Source organism: Anolis carolinensis, chromosome 2 (genome assembly GCF_035594765.1).
Source record: "Anolis carolinensis isolate JA03-04 chromosome 2, rAnoCar3.1.pri, whole genome shotgun sequence".
NCBI lineage: Eukaryota > Metazoa > Chordata > Lepidosauria > Squamata > Dactyloidae > Anolis > Anolis carolinensis.
The window spans coordinates 240,986,578-241,009,837 of NC_085842.1; the positions used below are offsets into that span (position 1 = coordinate 240,986,578).

Here is a 23,260-nt window from a genome sequence, read left to right on the forward strand (position 1 = left end):
CATTCATCGTTTAAAACTGACTGGGTACAAACGGAAACATACCAAAAGATTGGACTCTCTCCTGGTTCCTTGACTTTGTAATATTCTTTGTCCTGCGGCAGGACTTTTGTCAAGCCGAAGTCTCCAATCTTAACTCTGTTTTCATGCTCCACCAAGATATTTCTGGTCGCTAGATCCCTATGAATGTATCTTTTTGATCCCAGATACTCCATGCCCTGTGGGTCAGCAAAATTACGGAAATGGAATTAACCGGCTTTAATAAACCTAAAACAGAGAGGCTAAAAGATTTAATGAACTGTATCATTAAGAGTTGGTGTGTCAGGTGTATTACACCTATTCATGGGCTAAGACATGTCTCCCATCAAAAGATAACACTATTAGAAAAATAAAATAAGCAGTGTATGAAAAGTGTTGAACATCCCCAAATTGGTCAAACTTGGCAAAGTTCCGTCAATTACCACTAGATGTCATTATTGAGGTTACTGTCAAGTGATGGAGCGGCATGCGGAGATGGTAAATGATACAAGCTCTTAGCCTTGATCCAAAAAGAGCCAACAATATAGTTATCATTTTGACCCTGAGAATAAGATCATGAGCTGATGCCCAATGGCAAGCTGAGTGCTCTGATTGACACTTTCCTGTTTTTTTGTTAGATGACATGGCTGTGAAAGCCTGCTATCAGTAAATAAAAGGATCTTGCCTTGTCTTTGAGACTACTTAAGAGAAAGAAGTTTGCAACAGGAGCTTTTATAAACTCAGTCTGTTGAAGAAGACTGAGGCCCCTTCCACACAGCTGAATAAAATCCCACATTATCTGCTTGAACTGGGGCTTTTTGTAAACTAGGCAAGTGGAGTTTATATATTTATGGAATGATAGCTTCCAACACCTCACAACCTCTGAGGATGCCTGCCATAGATGTGGACAAAATGTCAGGAGAGAATGCTTCTGGAACATGGCCATACAGCCCAGAAAACTCACAACAACCAAAACTACAACTGCATCAATTAACCATTAGAGAAATTGTGCCGAATTTTTCCTTCTCTTTGCCCCCTCTTCCTTCTTCTGCTTATTTTCTCCTCCAGGTTATCCATGGTAAGTTGCCAGGGAGTGGCCTGCCATTAAGCACAAATGGAGGTTTGCCCAGTCAAAATAAGCAGCTTGCTGCTGGTATTACTATTACTCTCACTATGCACTAAGGCACCTTCTCACTTTTTGAAACTCAAGCTGCCCACCCTGCTGGCTCAGAAGAAAAGTCCTTGCTGCTCACTGGCAGGCATTGCCAATCTGTATTCAGTTACCCCAGGACTGATTTGCCACCCCAACCCATTCTGCCCACTACAACCTTTAGAAGTGGGTCCAGTATTGGACCACACCATGGTCTATCTTGTTCAGGGGTTGGCAAACACACATCAACTATGGGTGGTCCTGTTGTGCCCCACCTGTTTTTACATCCCTTGGCATATTCTAGATTCTTGTCTCTTGAGGAAAATTACTTTCCATTTTGGTCAAACAGGGGCAGAGGAAGAGAGCTGCTACTCCTGAAAGCCTCTGGAAGTCATGATTATCCTATGACTGAAAAGTCATATCTCAAAGTTTTTGTTTTTAAGTCCAATGTGAAGTTCAGGTCACTTCTATTTTTAAAAAAGTTGGAAGAAACCATCTGTCAAAGGAAAACAGTCTGGAGCAGGATCCTGAGTACAGGCAAAATTAGCACCTGAACCTGCCAAATTTGCCAAGTCTGATCTAGTCCGGTATTCCATGTCCAGCAGCGGCCAAGCAAATGCCCCCGGGTGCTGACAAACAAGACAAATATAGCACCATTTCCAGCACTGTCTGCATCTGATAAAATCCATAACCTTGTTCCTTTTCTACCCCAGGGAGCTGGGAATAATCCTGATCAAATGAAGGTACATAACAACAACACTCATTACTATGGGCAAAACTCTGCCAAGAAATGCCTCATTGTGAGAAATGGCTCACCCGCAAGACAACAAAATAGTTATGAAATGAAGTTCAAGAAGTCCACATGACAACATTCATTTATGTCAGTCTTCTGCCATCTCTTACACCATTTGCTAGTGAACAAAGGACAGGTAGACCCTGCTGTTTCCAGGCTCAAAGTATATGTAGAAGAATGACATATCTTTATTCTACTCTTCCCTATTTCTTCCACTCAGGAGATTGAACCCAGTCTACCTAGTACAGTGGTACCCAACCTTTGGGTCTTCAGGTGTTTTGGACTTCAACTCCCAAAAATCCCAGCCAACTTACCAGCTGTTCGGAACTGTGGGAAGATGAAGTCCAAAACACCTGGAGGCCCAAAGGTTGGGAGCCACACTAATCTAGTACTTCCATGCTAACTGGGGTATGATAGTAATGATAGTTCAACATAGCTGGAGGTACCAGGCTGAGGAAGATTGGTCTAGAATTGAGTTAGGAAAAGTAACCTTTTCAGCTTTTTTCTTACTATACAACAAGTCAGAAAACCACAAATATCAAACATGTGCTCCTAGAGCTGTGGTTCTCAACCTGTGGATTCCTCGGTGTTTTAGCCTACAACTCTTAGAAATCCGAGCTAATTTACCAGCTGTTAGGATTTCTGGGAGTTGAAGGCCAAAACATCTGGGGACCCACAGGTTGAGAACCACTGTCCTAGAGCAAGCATAAAAGTATTAATGTCACCAGCAGATATTATATTACCTTACATATCTGAGAAGCATACTGCAGGAGTTTCTTATGATCCAACCTGTCCTTATGTTTCTGGAGATAGTCTCGTAAACTTCCATAGGGCAAATATTCCATTATCAGCTTCAGATTTCTGCGACCTTTCCAAGCAAATAACAAATGGAAATATTTAAGATTATGATTTACAGCCATCCCAGGTGACAGTCGCATTGACGAAAAACAACAGGAAAAACTCAGCCGCTATCAGGACCTCAAGATTGAACTTCAAAGACTCTGGCAGAAACCAGTGCAGGTGGTCCCAGTGGTGATCGGCACACTGGGTCCCATGCCAAAAGATCTCAGCCGGCATTTACAAACAATAGACATTGACAAAATTACGATCTGCCAACTGCAAAAGGCCACCCTACTGGGATCTGCGCGCATCATCCGAAAATACTTCACACAGTCCTAGACAGTTGGGAAGTGTTCGACTTGTGATATGAACTCCAGCATATCTATCTTGTTTGCTGTGTCATAATAAAATAATAATTTATTTGTAGACCGCCCTATCTCCCTGAAGGGACTCAGGGCGATTTTCAACAAAATAAACACAATGGCAAACATTCAGTGCCAAAACAACAAATGATAAATCAAACCAAAGAGTAAAAACAGATTCAATAAAATTATAGAATAAACACTTAAATAAACAGACATGATACATCACAAACATTTACAACTTGACAAGCTTCTAAAAAGTACGTCACCAACATGAAATGTTTGGAAAACTCTGATACAGACTATATAGAGTAAAAAATAATCCTTCCAGAACTCCAAATTTTGTACATATCTGGGAAGAAATGGGAGATGGTGGACCTCACTCATTCCTATGAAGAGACTGCATCAGCACCAAACTACTGGCAGTTGTCCACCTCTGAGCTAAAAAATATACTTAAAATAAAGGGGGGGGGAGTGAGAATTTACTGGGACCACAATGGAATTTGGTCAATGTTCTGGAAACTGTATTCAATAGCAAGTATGTAGAACACAGGTTTCCACAATGTAGTTGTGGTCTCAATTATAAAACAAACCAGGTTCTAATTAAGATTATATTATATCCTCTGCACTCCTTGATTCACACTAATGGGAAACATTTGATAAATTATCCACCTGCTGAAAACTTTTCTCTGGTATAAAAAATGAACAACAGCAATGACTTATATAGCACTAGCTGTGCCCGGCCACGCGTTGCTGTGGCGAAATATGGTGGTATGGGAAATAAAGTATTGAGGAATTGGTGGTAGTTAAGGTAAAGGGTAAAGGTTTTCCCCAGACATTAAGTCCAGTCATGTCTGACTCTGGGGGTTGGTGCTCATCTCCATTTCTAAGCCGAAGAGCCGGCGTTGTCCGTAGACTCCTCCAAGGTCATGTGGGATGACTACATGGAGATTCGTTACCTTCCCGCCGGAGCAGTACCTATTGATGCACTCACATTTGCATGTTTTTGAACTTCTGAGTTGGCAGAAGCTGGGGCTAACAGTGGGGGCTCTCTCCGCTCCCCCAATTCAAACCTGTGGCCTTTCGGTCCAGAAGTTCAGCAGCTCAGCGCTTTAACACACTGCGGCATCAGGAGATATTATTTCCTAAAGGTTGTGAATATACAATATTTCTGAATGGTTTTTTTCCCTGTTGGACGCAAGTATGAATGCTGCAATTAGGAAAATGATTAGGATATAATGGCCTTGCAGCTTTAAAGCCTGGCTGTTTCCTCCCTGAGTGAATTTTTTGTTGGGAGGTGTTAGCTGGCCCTGATTGTTTCCTGTTTGGAATTCCCTTGTTTTCAGAGTGGTGTTGTTTGCGATATTTTATGTGCTTCTACTGTCTGTGGCCCTGAGAAAACAGAGGATTTGCCAGACTTTGATGATGGGAATACTTTGTTGGGAGGCGTTAGCTGGCCCTGATTGTTTCCTGTGTGGAATTCCCCTGTTTATTTACTGTCCTGGTTTTAGAGATTATATTGTTCTGCATTATTCTATCCCAGTAATTATTTCATATTAAAGTAGAATCTCACTTATCCAACATTCACTTATACAATGTTCTGGATTATCCAACACAGTCTGCCTTTTCATAATCAATGTTTTTGTAGTCAGTGTTTTAAATTTATTGTGATATTTTAGTGGTAAATTTGTAAATACAGTACAGTAGAGTCTCACTTATCCAACATAAATGGGCTGGCAGAATAATGGATAAGCGAATATGTTGGATAATAAGGAGGGATTAAGGAAAAGCCTATTAAACATCAAATTAGGTTATGAGTTTACAAATGAAGCACCAAAATATCATGTTAGACAACAAATTTGGCAGAAAAAGTAGTTCAATACACAGTAATGCTATGTAGTAATTACTGTATTTATGAATTTAGCACCAAAATATCACTATATATTGAAAACATTGACTACAAAAATGCATTGGAAAATCCAGAACATTGGATAAGCGAGTGTTGGATAAGTGAGACTCTACTGTAATTACTACATAGCATTACTGCGCATGGAACTACTTTTTCTGTCTAATTTGTTGTATAATATGATGTTCTGGTGCTTAATTTGTATAGCGATTACCTAATTTGATGTTTAATAGGCTTTTCCTTAATCCCTTATTATCCAACATATTCACTTATCCTGCCGGCCTGTTTATGTTGGATAAGTGAGAGTCTACTGTTTATTGATAATCTTATATTATCTGCTTAGAACTGGATTATATGAGGCCCCTTCTTCACAGCTGTATAAAATGCCCACTGAAGTGGATTATATGGCAGTGTGGAGTCAAGATAATCCAATGCAAAGCAGATAATATAAGATTATAAATGGGTTATATAGCTGTGTGGAAGGGCCTTGAGTCTACACTGCTATATAATCCAGTGCAAATTAGATAGCCTAAGTCTGCCTGTCCCCTAACTGAACCCTGGCTGTCCCTTGGCTTGCTAGGAGTTGGTTGCTAGGAGACGAAGTGGGCAGAGATTAGCCCTCTAAACTGGCAGCAATTGGATAAAAAAAATTATTGCTCTCCCTCTAATTAGGACTTTGTTTTTCTTTTCTTTTTGTTGTATCAACCTGGAGGCATGGATGATGGGTTGTGTTGTCAAATTTCGAGGTTGCGGGGCCTGTACTTTTGTTGTTTTGTGAGTCGCCGTGATGCCATCACTCTTTTATATATATAGATACCTGCACTGTAGCACACTCCTTTGTACTTGACAATGTTGTCATGTTGCAAAGATTTGAGGATTTCAATTTCTCTTTCAAAGTCTCTCAGGTGTTCTTCTGTGCTGTGCTGAAGCTTCTTAACAGCGACCACCTCCCCAGTGTTGTCTTGCAGTGGATCGTATCGGCACATCTCCACACTCCCAAAATTGCCCTGCGAAGCAAATGAACAGGGAAAGGTAAAGCCAGGAAACTGGAAACAGTAGTACATTTCTGTTCCAGCATCTTTGACCTACATCAGCCAGCAAGTCTCCTACCTTGCCAAGTTGCTGTAAGAACTTGAGGTGTCTCTCTTCAAAATATGTAGGGTCCTTGTTTTCAAAAGCCCCAGAAAGTCCAAGGCCACTAGTTCTCATATTTGGTAACATGTCATTTTCTGTCAAAAGTTCATAATCTTGAAAAACAACAACAAAAGAAGTATTATTTGACCAGGCCACACTATCTGAAGAGGAATAGAGACAATGTTGTTTTTGCTGATACCAAATCTGAACCTATAAGATTGTCATTAAGTAACTACTATGTAGAAATCCAACTCTCCTATTCAACTAGAATGGACCCACTGAAGCCATAGAATCTGGTGATCCAGCATTTATATAAATGCCAACTACTTCCATAGATCTACTTTGATTGGGACTTCAAAATCGATGTAGACCAAGAAATGCAATATAATCTCAAATCCAGGGGAAAAGGGCCACTGTCTGGCCTTCCCTTCCCCAAAGTCCTAGCTAATTCCAAAGTAAAAGAAATCTCCAAATATTTTGTTTTCACAACATTTTGTACAAACAGCAGAACTTACTTTAATTACAAATTCAGAAATACACTGCACTGGCAGTGGCTACCAAAATCTGCCCCCCCCTTCACTATTTAACATACCTGGAGTGAACAAACTGTTAAGATCACGTATAATTGCTCTGAAAGATGGCCTAAAATCTGGTTCATAATCCATACAGTTATTTATAAGATTTGCCAGTTCAGTCCAATTTGGAGCAGGAAGTTGGTGCCTATCTTCATAAAACTGTAGTTTCTACAATTCAAAACATTGCAAACATTACTAAAATAGCTAGAAATTCATGAAATTCTGTAAGTCTTGAAGCAAACTAGATTTTCTTATGACATCCCTTATAAAATGGCCACCATTTAAGAAGTAAGAAATGTTTGTCTTTAACATGGCAGTTCTGTTTACATAAAGTAATTCTCCCAAGCTCTGGTTACCCCTGAAGAGAAGGCAGGAATAGAATAGGGATGCATGCCAAGAATGCTTTCAGAACCATGAAATCTAATGTAGGACAGATTCACACAAAGATACCACAACCAAGTGCTTGAGTAGATACAAATGAATACACAATAAAAATTAAATATATAGCATGACCTTCAGATTGGTAGGGACTTCATGTGGATATGTGAAACCATGAAGAATAGTGAACCCAAATGAACTTCTGGTTAAAGAATACCATAGGACCAAAAAAAAATTACATTTTTTTGAACGTGGATAAATGAAACCTAAAATATTGGTCCCACAGATTTGGGGGTCATATTATAGAGCAGGGGTCCCCAAACTAAAACCCGCAGGCCATATGCAGCCCTCCAAGGTCCTTTACACAGCCTGTGCCCTAAACTTAGGGTCAACCCTAAGTCTGAAAAAACTTGAAGGCACACAACAACAACAATTCTAATTAACTTGACTATCTTGTCAGCCAAAAGAAAGACCACTTCCCATTGAAATACTGGTAAGTTTATGTTAGTTAAAATGGTTCTTTATTTTAAATCTTGTATTGATATTTCATGGAGGGGGGAGGGTTTGCACTACAAATAAATGTGCAGTGCATGTAGGAATTTGTTCAACAGTCTGAGGGATCGTGAACTGGCCCTCGGCTTAAAAAGTGTGAGACTCCTGCTGTGGAGAGAGAGAAATGCTGACCACCACACCGCTCTTACTCTCTGCAAATCCAGTGCCCCGAGGGGCTTGTCTCCCCCGCTGCAGATCTCCCACAAGGTGGTCCCAAAACTCCACTTGTCCGTCGCCAAACTCAGCCGCTTGGGATTTTCGATGCACTCAGGTGGAACCCATGGGATTCTCTCTAGAAGAACTAGACAAGAATGAAGCAGAAGGAAAGAATCAGAAAAAATTAATGATTTTTTAAAGGGTGCTTTAACTGGCTGCCTGACTGCAATGTGTTTCAAAACAATGGACCCAATTTCAAAGTGCGATATATTTTTTACGAGGGCAACATGCTACAATTACACAAAAAAGTTACAAACGGTTTAATGAGTTATCAAGTTATCCACCATTTTGAGCCAGGAACAAATTTTATAAATGACTCCACAAATGGAGAATACACTAGGTCTTATGTTGTAGGGTTGCCATTTTGCAAATGACTGAAGTCAGGGGCTGTTTGTACAATAGGAGAGGCATCTAGCAGTAATCCTTTGACAGTCTATGCCCCACCCTTTCAAGAGATAAGAATTTCATTTGTGGGCGATTAGCGGTTATAGAGATATAATAATTTCAAACCAGGCACATCTTTTTGCAGCCTGTATCATGTAAGCTTGGAAGGCGCTGAACAGCCTGCGCTTTGGCACCATGAGATGCAGAGCCAACCTTAAGAAATGGGGCCACAAAGTGGAGTCCACGACATGTGAGAGTGGAGAAGAGCAAACCACAGACCACCTATTACAGTGCAGTCTGAGCCCTGCCACATACACAGCGGAGGATCTCCTTATAGCAACACCAGAGGCACTTCAAGGGGCCAGCTACTGGTCAAAGGACATTTAGTATAATGCCAAGTTTTCAACTGTTTGTGTTTTTAAATACATTACAACTGTACCTTCGGTTTGCTTCTGACACAATAAATAAATAAATGTAAGCTTGTTTGAGAACCATCTTTGGAAAGTTGGGATATAAATTCTCACAATAAGTAAGCAAAATAAAATGTACTGCTTTACAAAAAAAATGAAGATTCATATCTATGACCTATATGAAGTATTTAAAAATGTTCAACTACAATTTTGCTTGTTTGGAATTCTGCTGCAGTTGCCATTATTTGTTTTATACTTTTAAGATTATTTAAAGGCTGCCTTCTTCAATGTGTTCTTCCCCTTTAAAATATATATTTGGCATTTTATTCATTCAACAAGAAATATCTATAGTTTCATGTAGCAGAAGATGTGATATGCCACGGACTCTGATTAAAATAGCCAATGCTTGGAGAAGGCTCATGGCGTCGTCCTGCTCCTCAAAACAGAAATGGTGGAACAAACAACCAGTGCAGCAAGAGAAAGGAGATAATTGCTCCCTGACATTTTCAAGGTAGAACACAAATGATGAATCAGACTTACTGTCTTTTGGCAACACTGTAATGCCGATACCAGGATCACTGAGCTTGATAAAAGGAAGATTCCCAGACTTCCTATCTTCTTCTCTGATAAGCAAGATATTTTTTGCACATACGTTCCCATGAACAAGGTTTTTATCCTCCTAGTAAAGATAAATATAAGGGCTTAATTTCCCCACAAAACATAAATCATGCTGTGACAGGATTTCTCAAGGTGGCATTTTTATTTCAGTAACTACAAAAAAAATTATAACAAAAATACAACATAAATGTATTACAATTTCCTCTCACTCCAATGAAGACAGATATTAATGTCTGACCCTTTCACATATTTGAATAAGAACTCCATGATAATCCAAGGTTTCATGGAACTATCTACGGGAGTTGATCTATCCTATGGATATTTTAATAACCAGGAAAACTCTGCATAATCCAGAAATATATGTACAGCGAAACCAGAAGTTTTTTATATTTGTTTAAAAGACAAATCATTGGATCTTGTTTAAGGCCCTAGACAAAACTCTCTGCACTGCATATTATTTTGAGAACAAAGCCTTTCTGTGAACAGTCTGGATCCTTAATTCAAAACGTATAAAGTGTATATATGTATATGCCTTACCAGTATTAATTAAAAGAAGGTGGGAAACTTTACTTTGGGCTTATAGTAACGAAAGCAAACTGCTTACCAGAAAATGCATTGCCATTGCCAGCTGCTTTGCAACTTCCAGTTTCCATAAGATATTTATAGAATTTTTATTCTTCTTCAAATAGGTGTCAAGTGCTCCAAATTTTACATATTCTTGTACCAGAATGTCTGATTTGAAACATATACAACAACGATTAATAAAAAAGTACAGAATTCAAGTCGCCTAGTTACTGCACTTTAAACTGCTCTAGTTCATTACGGCCTGCAAACTACATAACCGATTTTTCATTTACTTTGCTTAATTTTTTATCTGTTCCAACTACAGGCCAATTTGTTTTAAAGGGCTGCTTTAAAACTAAGGTAAAAAGCACAAAGAAGCCTGCATAAGAAAATAGAACAGCATTTTAAATGCAACAGACTGCAAAAGAGGGCATAAGGAATGTTTTTAAAATATATTAAGGCTGAGCAACTGTGGTCCTCTGGTTGTTTGGACTACATGATACCTCATAACTATGCTCACATGGCCAGCTGGGAGTTGCAATCCAACAACAACTGGAGGTCCACAGTTCCCTACTCCTGCCTTACACCAAACCATAGTGCATCACAAATTGACAAGGGAACACAGATATCGTCATGAAACAACTTGTACCCGATAAGAATGTAAATAAATTCTGAAACGACTATTTACAAAGCGGGAAACAAGAATAGCTCTCTAATTAGAGTGCACAAACAATTAGCTGAAGTTACTTACTTTCCTCTCCACAGACACAAACTCCATAATTTAATACCAAGTGCTTGTAAGAAAGCTGGCTCATCATGCTGGCGGCTTCAAAGAAAGACTGCAAGAGAAAGGGAACAACAATTAACAGAGCGAAAACCAATGGGACCTCTTTGGAATTAAATCTAATTAAAACCACCTTTATTTTCACATACTTCATCTCCGCATCTTCGGCAGCAATATTACATAATAGATTATTTACCATTAGTCTCCAAAGGTCTGTTTTTAAATAATAAATTATGCCAATCTGATAGCAATAGGAAAATCCCTGATGAATGAACAAGTACAGTTTACATTGCTGAGACTTGCCAATAAATGATTGATGATTTTGGACTCAAAGTTATATTATTTTTATAAAATATTCAAAAGACAAAATTCACAAAGGAGAGAGAGTTTAATAGCTTTGACATTCAGTAAACTTTTAATACATTTGTCTCACTAGACACAGAGAAACTGTGATCGTCTCCTTGGTGATTTCTTGATCAGGAAATTTACTCTTCAAAAATTGACAAAGAGGATTTCTCATACAGATTAAAATGTATTTAAGCTTGGACATATATATATTTAAAGGTAAAACAAAACATGAAGTGAATTTTGTATGGAAGAGAGCTGAATTCTGTAAATTAAGTAAATTGCAGAAATTAAACAAATGTGTATATTTCTATAAATTATTGAGCTCATTTTAGTCATGGGAGAGGAAAGGCAAAAGGAGAAGCTGAATCTTGTTGAACACCTGTCCTCTGCCAGTTGGAAATATATTTGTTCCTTTCAAAAGCCTGATATTTTCCCAGGTCTTGTTTACATATTGTTTAATGGGCAAAAGTTGGAAGTTCAATGTACTGATGGCCATCCTATTATAAGCATATCTCACTCAATTATTTATTCACAGACCTCAGGACCTCTAGTGTGTTGCATGGGTCTATATACAGGTTGCGCATCTCTTATATGGAATTCTGAAATCTGAAATACTCCAAGATCATCGACACGGGTGGTTGAGAGATAGTGAAACCTTTGCTTTCTGATGGTTCAATGTGCACAAACCTTGATCATGCACAAAAATGGCTAAACAGGTTGTGTATAAAATTACCTTCAGGCTATGTACACAAAGTGTCTATGAAACAAATTAATTTTGTGTTTAGACTTGAGCCCCATATCTAAGACATCTCAATACCACAATCAAAATACATTCCAAATCCATTTTTTCTGGTCCCAAGCATTTATTCTAAGGGATACCCAACTTGTATTTTCAAAAGTCCCCACACAACTGTAAAAGTAAGAACAATGCAATTTCCAAAATGAAAGATGAGATCCTCAGTATTCATAACTACTGCTACTACTTTACTCAGAGCTTGGAAAAATTGTTTTTTGGATAAAAAGTTCCACCAAACTCTGGTGCTGCTCCCCCAGTCTTAGATATAATTGCATCTTTACGGCCAGGGCCCATCGTACCTTAGGGACCGTCTCTCCTTCTCCCATCATCGGAGGTCGCAACGACCATCCCAACGAGACTTACTTTATGTACCGGGTCCTAGAGAAGTGCACTTGGAAAGGACCAGGCGCAGAGCTTTTTCTGTTTCTGCCCCTGCCTTATGGAATGCCTTGCCGCCCTACATGAGAGCCATGCGTGAGTTAGGGCCTTTTACCCTAGCACTCAAGACCTGGCTCTTTACTAGAGCTTTTAATCTATGTTAATTTTATTAATATTTGTATGTATGTATTTTTATCCTTTACAATTTTATCTTGTAAATCGCCTAGAGCATCGTGGATGGAGGGCGATTAATAAGTAATTAAATGATGATGATGATGATGATGATGATGATCTTATTGCTTAAGGAATATTCCAACTTGTACACAAACCTCAGAGTAGTTTCTGTGCACTTTATCCAGAACCTTCAGCAGGACTTCTGTCTGATACAGTTTACCGTAGTCTCCCACTTCTTTCCTCACACCTTTGAAAATCTTGGTGAAGGTGCCTTGGCCAAGGCTTTCATTCTAGGAGGGACAAAGAATGTTTTAACTATGTCAGCAGTTAAACTAATTCAGGAGAACCTGAGCCTCTAACTTAATTACAGGAAGTGGATAATCTGAAGGGAAACGATTACAAGCAACTGATTAGATTAAAATACCACACACTGATCCTACACATGTTTACTAAGGCCCCTTCCACACAGTGGAATAAAATCCCACATTTTCTGTTTTGAACTGGAATATGTGGCAGTGTGAATTCGGATAACCCAGTTCAAAGCAGATATTGTGGTATTTTCTGCCTTGATATTCTGGGTGTTATGGTAGTGTGGAAGGGCCCTGAGATGTATGTACAAAAACAACGTAATCTTTAAAATGAATGCTGGGAACCACTGTGCTGAATTTTGCATACATGTACTATTCAGAACTTAGAAACTCACTGTCTGAATTGCAATACTAAGCATGCCTCATTCCAAAAGCAATTTTTCCAAGTCCCATATACTTCCATAAACAGTGCACACTTGATATCCACTGGGGTTTGGCTCCAAGGCCCTGTGGATACGAAAACCCATAGATGCTCAAATACCATTATGCAGGCAGGTTATTAACAAGACAGGTTATGTAGGAGTGTTTTAAGTAGAATTTGTATGTAAGCTAGAACAGGTACATTTTTTAAGTGCAACTCCAGTTATAAATACTTTTCCTTTATTTTTGGATAGCATGGGGAAGTAATGTTTGTTTTCCTGTTTGTGCCCCTGTTCACTTCACTTTCTATCCCTGTGACAACTGGATCTTGAACATTTTGGCTTGCTGTGGAACCAAGGATTGGTAATGAAGCTTTGGTGGAGACATCTTTTTCCCATGATAACTCTTACAATAATGCATTTCCTTTCCTGTTTGTAACTAGGAGTTGAATGTTTGTAACTCCTGTATATAATGGTGGAAAAAACAGGTTTTATTTCTGTGATTTTTTTAAAAAATTGAAAGTCATGGATGCTTGAATCCATAGAAGCAGAAGCCATGGATACGGAAGACCAACTGTACACCACATTCTAGTAATTTTACCACATCGACTATCCAATGCCGATCTGCTACTGAGCACAATTCAAAGTGCTGGCTTTAGCCTATAAAGCGCTAAACGGTTCCGGCCCAGCTTACTTGTACAAACGTATCTCCCGCTATGACCCACCTCACAGTTTAAGATTTTCAGGGGAGGCCCTGCTCTCGATCCCACCACCCTCGCAAGTGCAACTGGTGGGGATGAGAGAAAGGCCTTTTCAGTGGTGGCCCCTTGTCTGTGAAACACCCGCCCTAATGAGATCAGGCAGGCTCCCTCCCTCTTGTCTTTTTGTAAAAAACTTAAAACTTAGTTATGGGACCAGGCATTTGAGCAATAGATGCAGCATTAACTGTAATGAATCTATGACGAAGAATTGATAGACCTGGATTATGACTCGGAATGCACCTCTGAATATATATTTATATGGATGTTTCAATTAATATTATTGTTTTAATTGTAATTGTTTTTATATACTCTGTTTTATACTTGGTTGTAAGCTGCCCTGAGTCCCCCCTCAGGGGTGAGAAGGGCGGGATAGAAATGTTTGCAATAAATAAATAAATAAATAAATAGTATGTTGAACAAGTTAAAATGCGTTGATCCCAATACAGAGCCTTTAGAGATTCAATTGTTTACACCACTGTGAGAACATTCCTTCTTTTCACTGTATAATATTTTACTAACCCATAAAAGAACCTCTCCTTTTATCCATCACCACTTTGCTCTTTTTCTGGAAGGGAAATAGTGAAGTTGCCATTTCCCTTTGTTGCCTAACCCAGTGGTGAGCTCATTCTATGTTATGGTATTAGTCACCTTGAGTATAGAGAGACATTATGCAAAAATAACCTAAAGTGCTGGGGACTCGAGCTGTTGACGGAAGTGAGGGCAGAATACAGCATAATCTTTTCATCTGCTCTTCTGGGAGAGCACAACACAAGTCAAGGTTGTAATCCTATGCAAAGTTACATAAAGGTTAAGTTCTCCTGAACTCAATACGATGTTACACTTATAGCAAATAGTTTACTCATGCATACCGCGTGTTTATGGCTTTATTTTTCCTAGCCAATGCATTCATTGCAAGAGTTCTGCACAATACATCTTTCTCCCAATAATGGGACTCAAAGAAGATAAAAACATATTTAAAATAATACAAAAACTAGATTACAAGTGTAAGATTAAAAACAATTACAGTACACTGTTTTCAAAATTTAAAAAACACTAAATCTATTAAAATTATTTAAAAACTACATTCAACCCTTTAAAAATCTTCAAAACAACACTATGCAGCATTAACAAATGAACTGCCATCAGTTTGTAAATACCTGGAAGAACAGAAAAGTTTTGACTTGCTGCTAAAAGGAAAAAAGAACGGGAACATCCTGGCCTCTCCAGGGAGGGAGTTCCAAAGTTTGGGAGAAGCCACCAACAAGGCCCCTCTCTTTTGTTTCCACCAAACAGGTCTGAGAAGGTGGTGAAACAGAGAGAAGGGTATCTACAGAAGACCACAGAGCTCTAATGTACTCAATAAAGGGAGATCTGGTCCTCCAGACAACCTGGAACCAAGCCCTATATAGATCAAATGCAGCACTTTCAATTGTGCCCAAAAACGGATCAGCATCTGGTAGAGCAGTAGCAATATCAGGCAAGTTGCTTCTTGTAGTTAGACCCAGCTAACACCCTGGTGGCAGTTCTTGGGACCTAGTGAAGCTTTCTGAGCACTGAAAGAACTGTAATGCAGAATGCATTATAGTAATCCAAATGGGATGTAATGAAGGCATGTAGTACTGTGGCCAGATCCAATTTATCCAGGAATTGAAGATATTACATAAGATTAAAAGCAGTGGACAAAATAGATATACTTACTTGAGAAACATCAGGCAAGAGAGAGAAGGCCAGAAAGGTTTTTTGAGAATGAGCAGCCAGCTACACAATTGATTATTAGGATGGTGTGTGTGTGTGTGTGTGTGTGTGTGTGTATGTGTATATGTATATATATCTCCTGTATTTATCTTGACAACAGGATTATGAAGCGTCATTAGAAAAAAGAATATTATAGCATATACTAATTCTTAATTTACTCAAAGCAAATGAACTTGCAATTTTTCGAATATATGATGAAAGAACTCTGTGTTCCTTGTGAATTTACCAAAATACATGCCCAGTTTTCTGTAAGCGTAATGTTCCCCCTGGTGCAAATTATTTCCAGTAACATATACTGAGAAACAGTCCCAGCTTTCTATTAATGAAACTTGATTCAAAGTAGCTGCATCTAGGATCAGAGGGGTATGTGAACAAGAACATTAGTCTGGTGAACTTACGAAAATCAGGTCTTCATTCCGGATTTTGTGGAAGACCATCTGGTTGATATTATTGTGTCTATGCAGTGTGGGTGATGTGGGCACATCGGAGGCTGCGTTGCTCCTCAAGATTAGTAAGTTTGACTTATCTGTAAGAAAAAGAAGACAAGAGAGTGCTGGTTCAGATATGGACACAATTTACATATTGACTGTTAGCCAAATGTGTGAATTGTCTCTAATGAAACTGAATGAAGTGACGCAAATAATGCCATAATAACATCTGTGATGATTCATTCATATATGCAAACGAACTGGAAAATGATATGTATGTGCAAACTAATAGGCTTACATCCACTATGTCCAATTGGCCCAATATAGTATTCTATTTCCCATTTGTCAACTACAAAGGGTTCTGGTTTGGGAATAACAGCTGAAAATGTTCACTTATGCTTGAAACTCCCTAAAACAGTCACTATAGCAATCATGGTAACAATCTAGTTCCCAGTGACGCAGTGGGTTAAACCCTTGTGCCAGCAGGACTGCTGACGTGAAGGTTGGGTTGCTGATCTGAAGATTGCCAGTTCGAATTCAACCCGGGAAGAATGCAGCCTCTATCAACTCCAGCTCCATGTGGGGACATGAGGGAAGCCTCCCACAAGGATGGTAAAAATATCAAAACATCTGGGCGTCCCCTGGGCAAAGTCCTTGCACATGGCCAATTCTCTCACACCAGAAGCGATTTGCAGTATAACAACCAAAATACCTCAACACACCAGAAACACATCAGAACTTTTTACCTTTTGGTTTTGGAGGGCAGCATCTGGTAAACTGGAAAATTATACTATCCGACCGGACAGTTTCTGTCCGATAGCAATTCAAAAGATCCACAAGGTTTGTAAAACTTCTTCGTGTCCCAGTGAGATTATATTCTCCATTCTCATTTTTTGTTATCAAGCAATGCTTATAATCAGCCATACTATCTTGCTAAAAATAAGAAGGAAGAGAACAATGCATTATTTTAAATATTTCTGTTTACCCTCTTTAAGTTTAATCAGGAATTAGTTAACTTCTGGCAAGATCAAGTCTCCAAATGACTCCTCTCAGGTAACCAAAACAGTACAAAAGACCTCAGAGAGGAGGTAATGTTTTGTTTTGACACAGCAAGCTCAACTCTTGAATAGCCCTAATTGCTAATGCTTTGGTCTCATATTGGGAGAAAGGCACAATATAAATAGAACGAACCAATTAATGAATGAATAGCACTGCTCAAAATGTTAATGAAGTGGAATGGCACAAAAACATGCAGAGAAGAAAAGTGACAGCAGGAGTGACAGTGCTCAAATTTGTAAGCATGAATTCTGTGAGCAAAGTATTTTCGGAACAAAGGAGAGAACAAGGGAGAACAAGGAACAAGGGAGAGGGCCTTTTCTGCTGTGGCCCCCCGTTTGTGGAACTCACTGCCCATTGAAATCAGGCAAGCCCCCACTCTTTTAGCCTTTAGGAAAGATTTAAAAACATGGCTCTTCCGGTGTGCTTTCGGAGAGTAACTGTTACACACTTTTTTGTTACTCCCCCCATCATCTATCCTCCAGACTGTTTGCTATCTTATGTCTCTGCTCCCCGTGGTTTTATTCTTATCTTTTTCTCACCCCAGGTTTTAACTGAGTGTTCATGCGGCCCGCCCTGTTATATTGCTTTTTTGATTTTGTGTTGTACTGTACATGATTATTTTTGTATTGTTGTAATTGTATTATGATATGTTGTTTTTATATTTTGCTATATTGTATTGTTCTGGGCATGGCCCCATGTAAGCCGCCCCGAGTCCCCGTTGGGGAGATGGTGGCGGGGTATAAATAAAGTTTTATTATTATTATTATTATTATTATTATTATTATTCGGATTTTTCAGAAATGTGGACTTGATTCTGCATTGGAGAAATCAATCTTATAAGCAGCAAAGAGAAAACAATATTCTGAATAACTTTGATGACTGACTACTTTCTAATAGTTTAGTCAAACAAATGAACTGCACATGTATTAATATTTTATATGGAGACATAATATAATATTTTATATGATTTATTTAATTTCTGGGAGTGCCTATAAAATTGCTAACAACGTATAAAGAAAGTTTTGGTTTAATATGTGGACTTATTAAACTGAAGAAGCTGGAGAAGCTTATATATTAATGTGAGCAAAAGACCACTAGGAAACCTGTACCACTAGAACATGATCTAATCTGGGGTTGTTGTATGTTTTCCGGGCTGTATGGCCATGTTCTAGAAGTATTCTCTCCTTAGGAGAGAATACTTCTAGAACATGGCCATACAGCCCGGAAAACATACAACAACCCTGTGATCCCGGCCATGAAAGCCTTCGACAACACATGATCTAATCTGTTGCAGAGGCCAAACAGGTTTGTGACTTATTCATAGTTGGACTGCTTCTACACTGAAGCATTAAAGCAATTTGATTGATACCATTTTAACTGCCATGGCTTCATGCTATGGAATCATGGGGAGCAATAGTTTTACAAGGTCTTTTAGCCTTTGCTGCCAAAGAGGGTTGGTGCATCACCAAACTACAACTCCCATGAATCCATGGCATTGAGCCATGGTAGTTAAGGTGGTGTCAATCTGTATTAATTCTACAATGTAGATGCAGATTTGGATGGGACGAGAAATCACCTGTGAACAACAGGCATATTTCCAGGTAGGGCTAGGAATGACTCTTCAGCTGTCAATGAAAATTAACAATATTAAGTGGTTCCCAACCTTTGGTTCTCCAGTTGTTTTAGACTTCAAGTCCAAGATATCCTAGCCAGCTTACCAGCAGTTATGAATTCTGAGAGCCAAAGTTACATGAACCAAATGGGTTAGATCAGTGGTTCCCAACCTTTTTTTTGACTAGAGCCCACTTGACCAGGGACCACTTTGACCAGGGACCACTTGACTAGGGACTAAAATGTTAAGATGCTCCGGATGTGTAATATGCAAGAACACGATGGTTTAGAAGACACATACAATCCTGGGAAAACTGGGCTTTGACATTTTTGCTTACATTCATTGTAATTGGGCATGCTAATTATCAGCACTTACCTGAACAGCGAAGGTAAGGAAGTACTTATTAAACTCCTTTGGGCTGCAACGAAGAACATAATAACCAGGCTGATTGCCAGCTTTTTTCAATTTATTGATTGCAAAGTCCATCCTGTTATTAAAATATATTTGGGAGGGGGAGGGAAACAATGATTAATAAGCTTTAGTTGTAGACCACTCCTAAGGATTAACTAGATTTTAATGCCACATGAAGGCCTTTTAAAGATGAAACACATTGTGACTATACACTGAAAGAAAACACTTCTAAATCACAGAAGATGTGCACCTTCTACATCCTCCTTTTGACGGTGAGTAATTGCTCTTCTGTTCCTGTTTTGTAAAGAAATATTTTTGTTTTCTCATTTCAAGAAAAAGGGAAACTTCCAAGTTAAGAGAACAAGAAATCAGTTTCCACTTTGAGAAAGTGATTGTTCTAGGTGGAAAGCAGTACTGAATCGTGATTTTATTAGTTGAAAGAGTCTTCTTGCTCTCCCATGTCAAGCCTGGCTAGAGGAGAAGTCCTTAATCCCAAGCACTATTGATTATTGAAATCAATATGGTAATCAGTCAAATGTATGAGAACTTAGCAAAAGAAACAGTGATAATCATAATATCTTCAACTTTCAATTTGCTTGAACCCAATGGGCCATGGAAACCCACTGGGTGAGTCTATGGGCCCTTCCACACAGCCATATAACCCTGAATATCAAGGCAGATAATCCACAATATCTGCTTTGAACTGGTTTATCTGAGTCCACATTGCCATATAATCCAGTTCAAATCAGATAACGTGGGATTTTATACAGCTGTGTGGAAGGGGTCACACACTCTAAATCCCACAAAACTCTATGATAGGCTCACTTGAGGGTTGTTAAAAGTGAGAATGACTTAATGACAAACAACTACAAAATGAAGGGCAGCTTATATCACATACTCATTTGTACAAAGAGATGCCGGAGGTGTGAAATAGACCTATGTCAAAACTTTTCCTATCTTCTCAAGAAGGAAGTATTACCTTTCCAGATGGATAAGACGAGTGTTGTCATTAAGGCAGGGGTTTTTATGGTTAATACTGAAACTTTCTTATAAAAAAGAACAACTTGAAAGGCAAGGTGCAGATGTCTAGAAGCATCCTGCATTTGCTCATCTCCACCTTCCCTTTCCGCATCTTGCAGCTGTTTTCCCATCTAGCACCACATTAGATGCATAAGCCATGATTTCTTTAACTATAATGCTTGCTGTACTAAATATGATCCTGATAGGGCTGGGCATATATTGTTAGAGACCCCTTTCTGTTGGGGATCAGTGAAGTGAATATTAGGGTATTTCCAGGTACCACTCTTATAGCTTTTAGGAAATGCTACTGAGATGATGATGCTTGTGCATGAGAAACCAAAATAGATGCAAGTAAAGGTCAAGGTTTCCCCTGACGTTAAGTCTAGTGTCTGACTCTGGGGGTTGATGCTCATCTCCATTTCTAAGCTGAAGAGCCAGCGTTGTTCGTAGACACCTCCAAGGTCATGTGGCCAGCATGACTGCATGGAGCGCCCTTACCTTCCCGCCAGAGCGGTACCTATTGATCTACTCACATTTGCATGTTTTCTGCTAGGTTGATAGAAGCTGGGGATAACAGCGGGCGCTCACTCCGCTCCCCGGATTCGAACCGCCGACCTTTCGATCAGCAAGTTCAACAGCTCAGTGGTTTAATCTGCTGCGCCATCGGTGGCTCCTAAATAGGTGCACTGGCCCAATAATTTCTAAATAATGAGATTGGGATTCTGACTTGCCAGTGCATTTAATGGGCCCGAGAACTTAAACTAGAACTAGTGTGCCACTTTTGTCTCTGCCACTGTTACCATTTTCAGACTAGTCAGTGGACTGAGTCTTCTATGGGAAGTGTGCTCATGCAGGAACAATTCAGGCATTTTGAAAACAATGTTCCTGCCCCTCTATCTTACCAAGGAATGAGTAAAATTACTCTCTATTTACTCAAGTTTAATGCGCCATCAAATCTAGTGCACAGCTCAGTTTTCAAAATGCATACGTAGTGGCAAAAGTGCACTCTTCGTAATTTGGTAAAAAAAAAGTGTGCATTACAGTTGCTGCCTACTTAGAATTCCTTCTTTAGAAACTAAACACTAAAGCGTCTAGCAATTGAAAGGAAAACCTTGGGGTGCATCTATGCTGTGGAATGAATCCACTTTAACAGCCCTGACTCAATGTTATGAAATCATGTAGTTTTACAAGACATTGAACTTTTTTCTGCCAAAGAATGCTTACCAAACGACAAAGCCTAGGGTTGCATAGCATTGAGCCATAGCCCTGAAATTTGAGGTTCAAATAGAAGCTCCAGGCACCTCTGAGGCGGTTTCCCCTATTGCTTTGGCACTAAGATTACTGTATTTAAAAAATCTAATGTGTACCTTAATTTTGGAAAAGTAATTTAGACAAAAAAATTGAGATTAGATTTGAGTAAATACTGCATGTTTGCAGCTGTCCATTCATTCATGACTCAAAGTGGGATGGGGAAAGTCTTTCTGTGCATAAGGAATGTTTCTACCCCTTCATTTTCTCAAAGTACTAAAACCTAGCACTGTCTGTGTCCAATGAAGTAGAATGATTGAAGATTCCAAAGAGGTAAATGGAAGTGACGTATATACTCGAGTATAAGCCGACCCAAATATAAGCCGTGGAACCTAATTTTACCACAAAAAACTGGGAAAACTTGTTGACTTGAGTATAAGACAAGGGTGGGAAATGCAGCAGCTACTGGTAACTTTCAAAAATAAAAATAGATATCCATAAAATTACATTAATTGAGGAATTAGTGGTTAAATGTTTTTGAATATTTACATAAAACTGTAATTTAAGGTAATAATATGACTTTAATAAGGTAAGACTCTCCAACTCTGATTACCTATATACTCGAGTATAAGGCGACTCAAATATAAACCGACCAGGACCCTCACTCAAGTATAAGTTGAGGGCTAAAAAACTCGGCTTATACTCGAGGTATATAGGGTATCTCTTTACGCAGTAAAGATGTGCCTTCCATCTATGGAAGGACACCAACTGGACACCACCCTGAAAAAAGGAGAAGGAAGAAGGTTCCTTCTATTCCACACCTTGTCTTTCAATGCCCCAACTCCTTGTTTGAGGAGAGAGGAAGTAATACAAGGAAAAAAAACAAGAACAAGGAAGATTACAGAATAAAATGAAGAAGTCAAAAAGCAGAACTCAAAGGATCTGCAGAGAAACCTCTGCAGAAGGACACGCAAAGCTAACAGGTAGGATAGGACAAGAACCTTTGCCCTATGAAGTCAGATATTATTTCTGCCTTCAATCAAGATGGTTTTCTGTAGATGAAAGCTGCTCTCTGCCTTCTTTATTGAAAAAACCCTGATATAAATCATTTCCTGTACAACTCACACTTTGTTTTGCTACTTGTGGTCATCTCAACTGAAGCGCACAACACACTTAGCTCTTCAGAAGAAGGAAATACTATATAATGTCTGAAGAAACCTTCCACAGCTTGAAATCATTTTTTCTCAAGTCTTTAAAGAAAAATTAACAAGAAAGGAACATCTGTGCAAAAAGCAATTTCCTTTGCTAGCAATTTTCTGTGTTCCCCACAATCATTCAAGTAGCTGATTCCCAAATTGCCTTTTCTGTCTTCTCAACACTACACTCTATTTCTGTTTAGACCCCCGGGTGAACACATTAAGAATCCTCTGCCTCTGACATCATAGATCGACACCATGGCTATGAGATTTGTGATTGCCCATTCCCTGCATGGCAGGTCCATAATCGGACTACGGGGGAAAGTAAACATGTTTGGAACTAGAATTGTGACTGAGTCAGAAAAATATAAATCTGTTACAAAAAGCAACCTCAAAGAGGCCTTCCTATATATTTGGCTCAAGGTTCTAAAGGATTGTTATAATGGGAAGAAAATGAGGAATGATTGTGCAAAATTCCTTATCCAGAATTCCAAAATCCAAAATTATCCACATAGGTGGCGGAGATAGTGACACCTTTCCTTTCTGGTAGTTCATTGTACACAAACTTTGTCTCATGCACAAAATAATTACAAATATAATTACCTTTAGGAGATGTGTATAAAATGTATATGAAATACTAATGACACTGGCCAAACAAGTCATGCC

General features: G+C 39.0%; 1 protein-coding gene across 5 annotated transcripts in view; it reads right to left on the reverse strand.

The window, feature by feature from the left end:
• Positions 1 to 23,260, reverse strand: part of jak2 (Janus kinase 2) — a 118,466-nt gene that overhangs the window by 6,105 nt on the left and 89,101 nt on the right. For all 5 annotated transcript variants that reach the window (XM_062971946.1, XM_062971947.1, XM_003216492.4 and 2 more), the window contains 13 exons: positions 19,095 to 19,206; positions 16,795 to 16,981; positions 16,019 to 16,146; positions 12,533 to 12,667; positions 10,649 to 10,736; positions 9,938 to 10,065; positions 9,256 to 9,394; positions 7,855 to 8,006; positions 6,793 to 6,943; positions 6,177 to 6,313; positions 5,884 to 6,073; positions 2,702 to 2,826; positions 43 to 215 (listed from right to left, as the gene is read on the reverse strand). In XM_062971946.1, coding sequence (XP_062828016.1) covers positions 43 to 215; positions 2,702 to 2,826; positions 5,884 to 6,073; positions 6,177 to 6,313; positions 6,793 to 6,943; positions 7,855 to 8,006; positions 9,256 to 9,394; positions 9,938 to 10,065; positions 10,649 to 10,736; positions 12,533 to 12,667; positions 16,019 to 16,146; positions 16,795 to 16,981; positions 19,095 to 19,206 — 1,845 coding nt within the window. The remainder of the gene's footprint in view (positions 1 to 42; positions 216 to 2,701; positions 2,827 to 5,883; positions 6,074 to 6,176; positions 6,314 to 6,792; positions 6,944 to 7,854; positions 8,007 to 9,255; positions 9,395 to 9,937; positions 10,066 to 10,648; positions 10,737 to 12,532; positions 12,668 to 16,018; positions 16,147 to 16,794; positions 16,982 to 19,094; positions 19,207 to 23,260) is intronic.